Raw genomic sequence first — 12,395 nt, forward strand, 5'->3', positions numbered from 1 at the left:
CGCGCGCAAGCACGTACGCACGCACGAGCTTTAAAGCACTGCTAAGGGTCTGGTCTGGCCATGCAGAACAGATTATCGCAATTGGGGTGTAGTACGCTATCAGAGTATGTCTGTTGCCAAGGGGCGCGACAGCAGAGATCTCTACGAGGATTGTGTACGCACCAAACTTCTCTCTCTCTCTCTCTCTCTCTCTCTCTCTCTCTCTCTCTCTGTTTCGAACACATTAAATTCTTTCGCTCTCTTTCTAGAACCCTCAAAATTCACTTTTTCTCTAACCAAGACATTACCCTTATAAAAAAACAAGGATGGGTTATCACTAGAAGATCGTATGAAACAGAAATAATGAATAAAGGAAGGGGCAGGTAGAGAGGCGGGGAAGGGGGCAAGGAAACTGCAGGAATATAATCACTGATCAGTGGCAAACGTAGATAAGAGAACTCTAGAAGCAAAGAAACAGGAAGTAAACAGTTTGGTCACTGACGCTAGGCGTACTTTAATGAAAACAGACGATATTAATGATATCGTGTATGGTAGAAAAGAAAAATAACGCGGGCGGTAAAGAGAAAACGAGAATGAATGAGAAATTAGAGAAAGTGAAATTAAGGCGAGGGTGGGAAAAAAAGAGAGAAAAAAAAAAAGAGAGAGAGGATGAGGGTTCGGTGGCGATATGCACCTCCACTCTGGTCTGGTGGCCTCAGTGTGTGTGAAGTGGTGGGTTTGGAGAATCTATTGATTCCAACCTCATGTATCGTGAGTGCATGGGAGGTTTGGCTGGATCACAAGGTTTTGATGAATGCGATGCGATGGCGTCGTTATTTCGGTTTGCTTTATCAATTACACATACACACACACACACACACACGCAGGTCCGAAAGTTGATGAAATGACAGAGCGAGCATTTTTCGTTTGGAGCTTAAAGTGGAAAGATCTGCGTCATACGTCAACATGCCAGTTATAGGCCAATCTCTCTCTCTCTCTCTCTCTCTCTCTCTCTCTCTCTCTCTCTCTCTCCTTCATCCACGAGTCAGGCCTACGCATTAATCAGCCATTTATTATCCTTCGGTATGAGGGGAGAAGCTCTTTCTAGATGTGTGTAAATTTCCAGAGAAACCGCCAAAAAATTAACATCCAGCATCGTATTCATTTTCTTGGCTATCTTATCTGATAACATAACTTGTTTGGGGTACTGTTTCGCCCATTTCAAAATTGCCTAATTTATGTAATCCTTCGTCTTCGACTATTTCTTCAAACAAAACAAGATAAAAATATATAATTTAACTGATGATATAATGAATATATTCAACAGATATCTAATTATATAGAAAAAATGATCTATTAATCTAATCGAAGTAAACTGAACTAATTCTTGAAACGAACCGATAATATCAAATTATTCCTTCCTGAAACGAACTGACATAATCTAACACTCTATCTTCTTTCCAGCGTACGGCAAGGTATTCTTGGTGCGTAAGATCTCCGGGAAAGATGCGGGTAAGCTGTACGCCATGAAAGTGCTGAAGAAGGCGACTATCGTACAAAAGAAGAAGACGACGGAACACACCAAGACGGAGAGGCAGGTCCTGGAAGCCGTCCGCCAGAGCCCCTTCCTCGTCACCCTTCACTACGCCTTCCAGACCGATGCCAAACTTCATCTCATCTTAGGTGGGTGGTGAGGAGGAGGGATTCGTCACAGAGTGGTGATGACGTTTTATCGTCTTAAATGATTAGAATAGAACAGAATATAGAATTAGGTTACAGAATAAGATATAGAATTTAGGCCAAAGGCCAAGCACTGGGTCCTGTAATGAGGTCATTCAGCGCTGAAGCGGAAACTGAGAGTAGAAAAGTTCGAAAGGCGTAACGAGGAAAACCTCGCAGTTGCACTATGAATCAGTAGTTATGAGAGGGTGGAAAGTAAGGTGAAATAAAGGGAATACGAACGGAGGCACAGTAAAAAGAATGAAAGGGGTTGCAGCTAGGGGCCGAAGTGACGCTGTAAAGGACTTGAAGTAATGCCTACACAGTGCACCGCATGAAGTGCACTGACGGCACGGTCCCCCTACGGGAGTCTTAAATGATGTCCATTAACTGTTAATGATACCTCACACTGCGAAAAGCACTGGGAGGGAAATTGCGATGACTGAGCAGAATGAAAGTATGAGTCTACTTTTCAGTGACATTGATGATACGGTCAGTGATAGCAGGAAGACAAGTATCTTCGCCAAAAAAATGAATAAATAAAAAATAAAAATAAATAAAATCATATCCATGATAGTTTTGGCAAACGATTTATCCTGAGTACATAGGATGTACATGCTTAAATTACATTAGATATCACTTATCAAAGTCTCTTATTTAACTAACCTTTTTTTAAATTCTGAATTAAACTTTCAAACTTGAATTCTCGATTTCATCAATACAGCAACAAAAGCCTACCGAGCTGTTCAGCCTGCTGCTGTTGTCAAATACAGTTGGCCTTATGCCAGACTCAAGGTGGTCTCTTTATAAAGGTTCTTCCTTAAAAAGCAAACAATTAATTCTTTGGAGGAAGTAAATCCACAGTTATGTACGGGTACAAATGTGTTTAAAAATAAATCTATGCAGGGAGCTTTTGGGGAATCTATTCGGTTTCACTTTTCAGTCCATACATAACTGTGGATTTGTTTCTCCATTTCAAGACTCATGCTATTACGAATATTTTTTAAAATGAATTCTTTGTCTGAATCCGCTGTTTTTCTTGACAGACTACGTCAGCGGCGGAGAACTATTCACACACCTTTATCAACGAGAGAGGTTTCGAGAAGATGAAGTCAGGTTGTACATAGGGGAGATCATTCTCGCCCTAGAACATCTGCACAAAGTAAGTATTTTTATTCTTACACTTCATATTGCCCGAATTCGCATGCCATCAATGTGACTAAAATTTGCAGCCACAAAACTGGTTAATATTTTACAAAATAGATATTTGTGATGAAAATCAAAGCAAGCAATAATAATGTTATTTGTTTTGCTTCCAATTTAATATTAGACGTATGAAATATGTACGGTGGTTGTTCACACAAAAGTCGATTTTGAAGTTTGAAAATTACTAAAAAAAAAAAATCATGATCTCATAGTCAATGTTACTATTGTGATAACCTAATGAATCCTAAAAACATCACTTTGGCCTCCCTTAATTTTATTGAACATGTTTTCATGCTGCATTGTAAAAAAACAAAAAGTAGCCCTATACCCTACAACTGCAATACCCACATGACTAAAAGCACCGTTTTCTTTCAGCTGGGCATAATCTACCGTGATATCAAGCTGGAAAACATTCTCCTGGACTCTGACGGGCATATTGTCCTAACAGACTTCGGCCTAAGCAAGGACTTCCTTCCAAACGATAAGGAACACAGAGCATACTCCTTCTGTGGGACTATAGAGTACATGGCCCCAGAGGTGGTCAGGGGAGGCTCTCATGGTCATGACCAGGTCAGTATGATGCAAAATTAGCTTTCTAAATCAAGATGAATACGAGACAGGAAAATCCAAACATAACAAAACTGTTTCTTATAAGTTTCCCAAGTCACTGACACCTAAAGACTAATGGCAATAAACGACTTAATGCCATACACATGTCAGCTGATATAATAATCACTTACCACTCTTCCAGGCTGTTGATTGGTGGAGTGTTGGAGTATTAACTTATGAACTGTTGACCGGGGCTTCACCATTCACTGTCGAGGGAGAGAAAAATAATCAGCAGGAGATCTCAAAGTAAGTACGCTTAGCAAGCAATCTACAATTTAAACTAGATTAATGTAAATACATATTTATGTGAAATTCCTAATGTTAATTTTAAATACAAGCATCTATGAAATGCATAATTAATTTTCGTTACTGCACAATAACTACAGTATCATTATCTTTAAAAGAGACCGGTGATTACTATTTCTAAACTCTTCAAGAGCTGGGCAATATGCAGTCAGTTCAGTGTTATATGTGGATATTAGCCAGTTATTAGGTCTCATGTATCACCAACACCTTTAACAAAACTTGTAAAGTGTATAATAGTAATTCAGCTCTTTTAATTCAGTTCTCTTCAAAGACTGTTTACCTATGTATATTTATGTTAGCTGGAATGGTATAAGTAAGCAAGCCTACAACGAGTTTTGCTTCCTAAAGTGAATTTAGAATGTTTTTCCAGAATCTCATTTTTTCTAAAACTTTCTTAAATAACAATGATCCATTTTTTTAGGCGGATTTTAAAAACCCAGCCCCCACTACCTGCCGACTTATCACCTGAGGTTCGTGACTTCATATCTCGTCTACTCGTAAAAGACCCTAGACAAAGATTGGGAGGAGGACCCAGAGATGCCGACGAACTCAAAGAACACACGTTTTTTAAGGTAGGTCTTTTTATGCAATGATGAAAAAAAACTCTTACAATTACATCATACAAATAGGCAAAAATAAGTCCACACAGCAATGACAGTACAATTCATCCCTTCAAGGACCAGAAGCTCTTGTATGACCTTCTAGAGGAACTCCCTACATAAACAGTATGACCTTGCACAGTGGTCAGGTCTCACCTATTTTGCTGTAGATCTAGGATTATATCAATCCCACATATGGAATGTGCCTGAAACAGCCCAAAGTTTTATTACCAAGATGTGTATGGATGACAATCAGATAGTTTCCAATTTAAACAATCTATCCTTTCTTCCACAGAACCTCAACTGGGACGACCTTGCAAAGAAGAAAGTACCTGCTCCTTTTGTACCCCGCATCAGCAATGAACTAGATGTTAGTAATTTTTCTGAGGAATTCACTGCAATGATTCCTCAGGACTCTCCGGCCATTGTTCCTCCTGATGTAGATAAAATATTTAATGTAAGTTTCCAAAGAATTCTAATGTTTTTCACTGTAAATTATTAATATTTACAACAGAGTTCATGAATTATGTTCTGTCATGCTCAGAATATGAAGAATATCAGTTACTCTCACTTGTTATCACTAACACAGTACAGTACAGTATTGACAATTTATTCTGGATCTGTTGGCTGGGAAGATTTTCAGTGAGATAACATTTATTTTTTTTATTTACTATTTATGTTTTTTGTATATAGTAATAATGACTGCTTTCTTCCATCCACAGGGTTACTCATTTGTAGCCCCATCGATTCTCTTCACTGAGAATGTTGTTAGTGATTCTCTGTTCAAAATGTCTCCAGACAGAAAACCTTCAACAACTAATCTAATGGCTTGTAGCTTCAGGGTAAGTGCAATATTTAATGTTAAGTGTTATATTTTATGTTAAGTGTAACATATTACAAATGAAGAAAATAATCAGATATATGACTATGGATTTCATGTTCCAAAGCACCAGTATGAGCAGGTGCTTTGTAGAGTTCAGGCAGACATTAAAGTTGGAAAAGTAGTTACTGATACACAGTACCAAATAAAATTAATCTCATAAACTTGGTATAATGTACATGTTTTGTACAGTTTAGTGTAAGTGCATTTGACACACTTAAAAGCTGGTACTTTTTCATTCTAATGTAAGGTTTTTTTTTTCAGGATTCTCCATTTTTCCAAAACTATGAACTCGACTTGCGAGAAGGTATCTTGGGTGATGGCAGTTTTAGCGTTTGCCGTAGGTGCATCCAGAAGTCAACAGGACGGCCTTACGCTGTGAAGATAGTTTCTCGGAGACTAGACTGCCAGCAAGAGATTAATCTTCTCCTAGCATGTCAAGGACATTCCAATATCGTTTCCTTCCATGAAGTCTTTTATGATGAAGTAAGTATATTCTTGCCTTTCATTGGCACAAGTTCTGATGTTCAGGATGAAATGGAACAAGATAGTCCTGCTATCTCTTTGAGCTTAAATCTTAAGACCTGGGTTTTCCCCTTTAAACAGTGATCACTATCCTTCATATGAAGCAATTCCAGAAAATTACATTCAGACTATACGATAAAAAATTCAGAATACTTTCAAGTACAGTATGTTATTACAATTTTTAACTAATTGTCATGTCTTTGAAAAAGATGCACTGTCTAGTTACTATTCCTTGTACAGTATAAGAATCTAGATTGTAGTAATTAAAAAAAACCAATGATAAAAAATAAACACCCACAAAATGTTGTTCATACTATAATTATCAATGTTTCGTATTTCAGGCGCACACATATATAGTTATGGAGCTACTGGAAGGGGGCGAACTACTTCAGAGGATCCGAAAACATGAAAGGTTCACAGAGGCACAAGCATCAGTCATAATGCGAAGTTTGGTCTCTGCTGTTCACTACATGCACAGAAAAGGCATTGTTCATAGAGACCTCAAACCTGAGGTAAGTCACCTTTCTCTTCAAATTGGTCTCTAAGTCTTCCTCTGCTGAATGAAACAAATATACAGTATCCTGCAGAGTTCCCTGTACTGTACTAGTGTTTATTGTATTAATCCTTTTCTAAATTACAAAGTGGTCTCTAAGTCTTCCTCTGCTGATGCTAACAAAACATTTACAAAGTTCCCTATACTGTACTCTAATGAATTAGTAATTTTCTGAAATCCTCCTTATCTTGATAGAGTAAAATCATTCATTTCCAAACTCACAACTGTACTGCTTGCTTTACAGAACCTGCTGTTCAAGGATTCCTCTGATGACTCTGTAATAAAGGTTGTGGACTTCGGCTTTGCTCGAATGATGCCAGACAAGGAAAAGGATGGAAACATGAAAACTCCTTGCTTTACCCTCCATTATGCTGCCCCTGAGGTACTGAGGCAGGCAGTGCAGAAAGGAGCTGCTGGTTATGATGAAACTTGTGACTGGTGGAGTCTAGGAGTTATATTGGTGAGTTTCAGAGATGGCCATTGCTTAATTTTCTCTGTGCACCTTTAAGACAAGAGACAGGGACATCATCAGAATTTTTCTAATTTGTACCCCTTATTTAGTAACATAGTTGTACAATCAAACAGTTACTGTACAGTACTTGACAATTTTGCGTGCAGAATCTTAACAGTAAAAGTTCTGATAATTCTCCTTGTAGAATCTTGACAGTAAAAGTTCACAAGGCACAGCCACTATTATTATTTAACTGCTGTAATTGATCTGCCATCACTTCTATGAGAGGCTTATCTAAATTTTAGATATCCAAAAGAACTGAATCCATCAGTTACTATCATTACTTTATTGCCATTATTATTGCTTTTTAACTTTAGGCATTGGTAATTCTAACTCATTTTTCTTATTTCAGTACACTATGCTGTCTGGCAGAGCACCTTTCCAGTCTAGAAGTAAAGATGATACATCATCAGATATTATAGCTAGAATCAAGGGTGGCAGTTTTGACATGTCTGGACCAGAATGGCTCACTATATCATCACAAGCCAAGAACTTAATCAAAGGTAAGATCATTTTAAGGACTATCGTTTTGTTTACCATGTACAGGTGTTTTTATTTTAAAAACATAAAAACTGACAAAAATAAATTAAAGACAATAAGAGGAAAAATCAAGTTGAGAAAACTTCTGTTTTACAAGTACATTACTTGGCTGAATGCAGATTTTGAACCTGAAATACTTTACATAAAATTCTTTTGCTGCAGTAATAAAACAGTCTTGTGTGTAATAGCCCCACATCTTTATCACAAAAAGGCAAATTCATTCAGTAATTTAAAAAACAGAGCTAATTAAAATAAGTAACATAGATTTGATGCATGTCATATTTTACTTACCATTGACAAGAGTATTCTAACCGTTTTAAAACTTTCTCAGTGGAGATCTTTCACAACCATTCCTGCAAATGATTAAAGAAATAACTTTTTCCACAGGACTGCTCACTGTAGATGCCTCAAGAAGACTTACCATTTACGACCTGCTTCAAGATGAATGGTTACAAGGAGGTCCACCCTCTGTGTTTTCCGCAACACCTCTAATGACCCCAACAATCCTCAGTGCAAGACCAACACTTAACGGTCCAGTTTCAGCGGAAGCTGGGGTCAAGCAGGCTTTTCATGCATTCCATATGGCAACCAGAGAAGGTTTCCGATTACTAGTAAGTATATAATTCCTTGAATTTATTGGTTAACTGCAATATTTTAATGATGTGGCTGTGTTTGTGGCAGCTGAAATAAAACACAGAACTTCGTGTAATGTCATGGATGTTCATTCTACATTACCATATGAAAAAGCATTGCATTTGAAATGCATTATCTCCATATGTAAATGAACATAAATAATACGACTTCTAATTTTCCCAGGATGTGAGCAATGCCCGTTTAGCCCAACGTCGAAAAAACAAAAAGTCTTCAACTGATGCCCGCAGCCATTCTTCTACCTCATCCCTCTCCTCTACCTCATCAGCGTCTTCCCTCACATCTGTCCGTACACCTAGTAAATCAGACCGATGTAGTTCCTCACTAGGTGTTACACCAAGGAAAGAGGAGAGTGTCTTTGACTTTGGGGAAGCAAGAGTCAAAGCTTATTTATCAAGTATCGAGTCTCCTTCTGAAATGGCATTCCCTGCCACCCCAAGTATGGTCCTCACATTACCGAGCCCAAGATCCAAAGCAAGTTCAAAAGGTTCTTTGGGTTCTTTTGACTTTTCGAGAAGTGACAAATCTATAGAACCAAAGCCAAAGTCCGAATCCTCCATAGGTTTGTCACCGGAAGTCAGTTCGCCCAGTAGTTCAACTGTGTCTTATAAGAAACAGGAACAGTGCCTTGTGTCTCAAGAACAATGTAATGTTAGTGAAATGAAAGAGCGCGTCACAGAGACCAGAAGTCCTGAGACGTCTTTCAAATCCTCTATGTGCCTATTAGGTGATGAATTTTCTGGCCCACAGACTAGATCACGGAAAAGGAAACTGGAAAAAATCTGTGATGCGGATGTGACTGTAGTCAAACAAGTGTTCAAAAACAGAAACACTCGTAGTAAAAGGTTTGATACGATTGTCATAGATGACTGATGTGTGAAAGGTATTTAAGGCATTACTGTATGAGACACTTTCCAAATTCTGACTAAGAGTATTTTATGTCTTTAAGCTTAAAGCTGAGAGATTGCTTTATTATTATACAGTATAACTGAATGTAAATTATATAAATAAAAAAATATATATATATAGCTGATCTGATATGTAAATACAGATTACAATATTATAACATTTATGCTCTAAAGTACATTATGTAGGAATTTACATGTGCAATCTGAAAAAACCCATAAATATAAAGCACTTTGAAAATGCAATCATGTCTTATTATCCTGAATGAAAACTCGCTACAGTATGTACTCTTAAATATCAAAATAAATGATGCTGAAGAACTACATCTCAAGGCTGGATATAATTTAGCATCAACTATGACATGGGATGCCAGGGAGGTATGGTAGTTATTATGTGTTCATCTGTCTGTTTTATTGCATTATCTGTCAAGAGTACTGATCTCCAAATTGGAATCCACCTCTAACTGCTTTTCTGGTGAAACAGGACTGGCAATTAAAGATCATGGAATGTAGTTTTATCCACAAAATGAATACCACCACATAACCTTGTTATTTATACAGTACACATAAGCTTCATCTCTATTTCTCCTAGACAGAGAGCAGTAAAAATATTCTATGGAGACATTCTGCTATCCTGCATCCTTAAAATGACAAAAAAGAAATAAATAGCACATGCCAATTCAGAGTATGCTAACTGACACAAATCTATTTTTGATGAATTCTTGTTTTCATCAAAATCAAATACATAGTAACTGACAATATGAAAAAGATAAAAATGCAAAGTCACAAGTGAGGAAACTCAAATGCTAAAGTTTCTCTTGAAAAACTTTTCATTTAAAAACAGGGGAAGAAATACCTGTAATTAAAAAAGTAATAACATGTACAGTGATCATTAATTACCTTTTTGACAATTGAATAAAACTTGTTGAATACATATCTTACCATTAAAATAAAATGAGCTTGTTTATGCAACAAGAGCATAATGATGCAAGGCTTTCAGCTTTCCCAAATCATACTGCACAGACATGGAAAAGCACACTGATAATCTACAATCCTAACTATTACTTTATGTATTAAATTATATGAAACTCTTCCTCTTGTTTGTTGATAATGTTGAAGTACTGTACATTGTCTTTGCTGTCTCAAATTTAATGTTGAATTCTTCGGTTAATTCATACAATTTTAATTATAAGTCACATTTCACTAAGGTATCACACTTGATTTACGGGTGCATTGCTGTACGGTATTGCACATGACTGAAGTTGTTTGTTTTAAAAAATATCAGCAAATCCTGTAAAGTATAGTAGTGTTAGCCTGTCTTGCATGATTTCTCCCAACATGTATATACACACACACACCACACACTATACATGGATCAACAAACTGAAAACACTGTCATTTTCACATCTAAATTAAAATTCCTTGACGTATCAATTAGAAACTGCAAGCACCATGCATATATGTACTGCATACTGTGCTGTATTGCATTTTAGGCATACTGTAAGTTACATTTTCCAGCAATACTCTGTTTCCTTAAAGAGGATTCAGAGAAAAGGCTGACAGATTGGTTTTATCTATACCTGGCATCAAACAGATTAAGGGAAAAACATGGTTGAAATTATCCTCTAACTGTTCTTCCAAGGATGAAGCCATGCTGGAAAAAAATCCATGGGCTTATTGTTTCACATGAAGTACTGTACAGGCCTATACCATATATGCTATTCATGTTCCAAATGTTCCCAGGTTTACCAGTCTTTTGTCTTTCAGATTGTAGAAGACAGTACCATATCACTAAACATGTTCCACTTGGATCATCAGGTGTGTTCCATCCAATGTCATCAACCCTCAGTCCCATTCACAGCTTTATGAGTTTACTTTGCAGAGGATAATTATTTCAGTGCTTTTTACTAATTCTTTCATAATTTTTCTTATTAAAAATAAACCATCTCAGCCATTTTTTTTTTTACCTTAGTAGGTGATATAAAGAATGAATTCTGCTAGCACTGTAAAGAGCAACTGTCTATGAGTACAGTGTAGTTCAAGTGGAGGTAGTTCTCACATTCTTTGCTTCTTTCCAGGTAATGATGTCAGTCCTCTACAGATTCACATTTTTTCATAATTATTACTTATTTTAAGGAAAGTTCTTTATTTTCAGTTTTACTCTTACTAGCTACAGAGTTGTTAGGTAATAGCTACTCAGGAGTGACTACTCTTGCAAAAACCTTTTCCCATTTCTGTTCCCTGTAATGCAATGAAGAGTAAGTGTACTATATTTTGCCTTCAGATTATTTTTGGTAATTTTTGTGTTTACCTTATACTGTACTGTATTTACTTTCTAATGGGTGTTTATCATAGCATTAACAACTCATTTTGTTACCTCCAGGTAGGCTGTTTTATGCATTTTTTTCACTGTTTGTGTTTTTCTTGGAGTTCTCATTTTGAATTAGTGTATCAATTACACTTATACTATCCTTAATTACAATATACATAATGTCAAGAACAGTTATGCTTTTACTTCCTTCCTTAACAAAGCAACTTTATTTTATTTGCAGCTGCTGTTGCAGTCAGATATACTAACAGCAGTTCAGTTGTAAGACATACTGCTGTGATCTTACCTGCTAACCATGCAACAACTACTACTCTTCCAGTGCTTTAACTGCTCATAAAAAGGGACCTTCACTGCCTCATCCACTTCCAAGCCTTTGATTTCCAGGTGGGCAACAGTCGTCTTCATTGCAAGTCACAGTGAAGGAGCATCAGTCCTCAGATGATGTCTCAGCTCAGTTTTTCCAATTTTCTTGACCTTCAAACCCTCTGCCTGCTGACTGGGCTGCTGCTGCTGTTTGACCTACTGGCCATCATCCTTGCTCCTCACCAGCCTTGCCCACTGCCTGCCCTGCCCCACAACTTCCTAGCCCAATGATCATCCTGGTATCAACCTTGCTTTTCCCTCCACCTGACTTGCCCAACAACCTGTGCACTACTGACCATGCCAGCTCAACATCTCCCTTGCCTTATGCCTTATGACTGGCTTAATACTAGCCACACTTGCCTCAAACCAGCCTTGCTCACTGATGGGCATTGCTGCCCAGTTCTACCAACTATTCTATCTATTCGCTTGCTCACTGACCCAAAAACCTGTTTAACTTCTGGTCTGCCTCTTGCTTGTTCAGCAGGTGTGACCAAAACTGGTAAGGATTCACATTTAACTCAATGAAAGAAGACTTCAATCTTGATCAAGACTGCATGGTGATTAGAATGCCCTGAGTATCAGTCAGCCTCTTTTCAACTGTTGCCTCAATGTTAGTTTCAAACAGAGGGCATAAAGAGGAAGCCACACTGACCCATTCTGCAGAGACTACTCTCAGTCACAACCTGCTTTGAGAAAAGACCACACACAGAATCATGCTTT

At 37.4% G+C, this 12,395-nt stretch overlaps 1 protein-coding gene across 4 annotated transcripts in view; it reads left to right on the plus strand.

Annotated features, from left to right (window-relative positions):
* Nucleotides 1-9,229, plus strand: part of LOC136834356 (ribosomal protein S6 kinase alpha-5-like) — a 187,192-nt gene extending 177,963 nt beyond the window's left edge. For all 4 annotated transcript variants that reach the window (XM_067096890.1, XM_067096889.1, XM_067096887.1 and 1 more), the window contains 13 exons: nucleotides 1,444-1,662; nucleotides 2,745-2,860; nucleotides 3,280-3,474; nucleotides 3,656-3,759; nucleotides 4,241-4,391; nucleotides 4,714-4,875; nucleotides 5,141-5,260; nucleotides 5,563-5,784; nucleotides 6,165-6,335; nucleotides 6,621-6,836; nucleotides 7,240-7,390; nucleotides 7,815-8,038; nucleotides 8,244-9,229. In XM_067096890.1, coding sequence (XP_066952991.1) covers nucleotides 1,444-1,662; nucleotides 2,745-2,860; nucleotides 3,280-3,474; nucleotides 3,656-3,759; nucleotides 4,241-4,391; nucleotides 4,714-4,875; nucleotides 5,141-5,260; nucleotides 5,563-5,784; nucleotides 6,165-6,335; nucleotides 6,621-6,836; nucleotides 7,240-7,390; nucleotides 7,815-8,038; nucleotides 8,244-8,951 — 2,759 coding nt within the window. In that variant the 3' untranslated portion in view covers nucleotides 8,952-9,229. The remainder of the gene's footprint in view (nucleotides 1-1,443; nucleotides 1,663-2,744; nucleotides 2,861-3,279; nucleotides 3,475-3,655; nucleotides 3,760-4,240; nucleotides 4,392-4,713; nucleotides 4,876-5,140; nucleotides 5,261-5,562; nucleotides 5,785-6,164; nucleotides 6,336-6,620; nucleotides 6,837-7,239; nucleotides 7,391-7,814; nucleotides 8,039-8,243) is intronic.
* Nucleotides 9,230-12,395: the final 3,166 nt, after the last annotated feature.

The sequence above is a fragment of the Macrobrachium rosenbergii genome, chromosome 53 (genome assembly GCF_040412425.1).
Source record: "Macrobrachium rosenbergii isolate ZJJX-2024 chromosome 53, ASM4041242v1, whole genome shotgun sequence".
NCBI classification, from domain to species: domain Eukaryota; kingdom Metazoa; phylum Arthropoda; class Malacostraca; order Decapoda; family Palaemonidae; genus Macrobrachium; species Macrobrachium rosenbergii.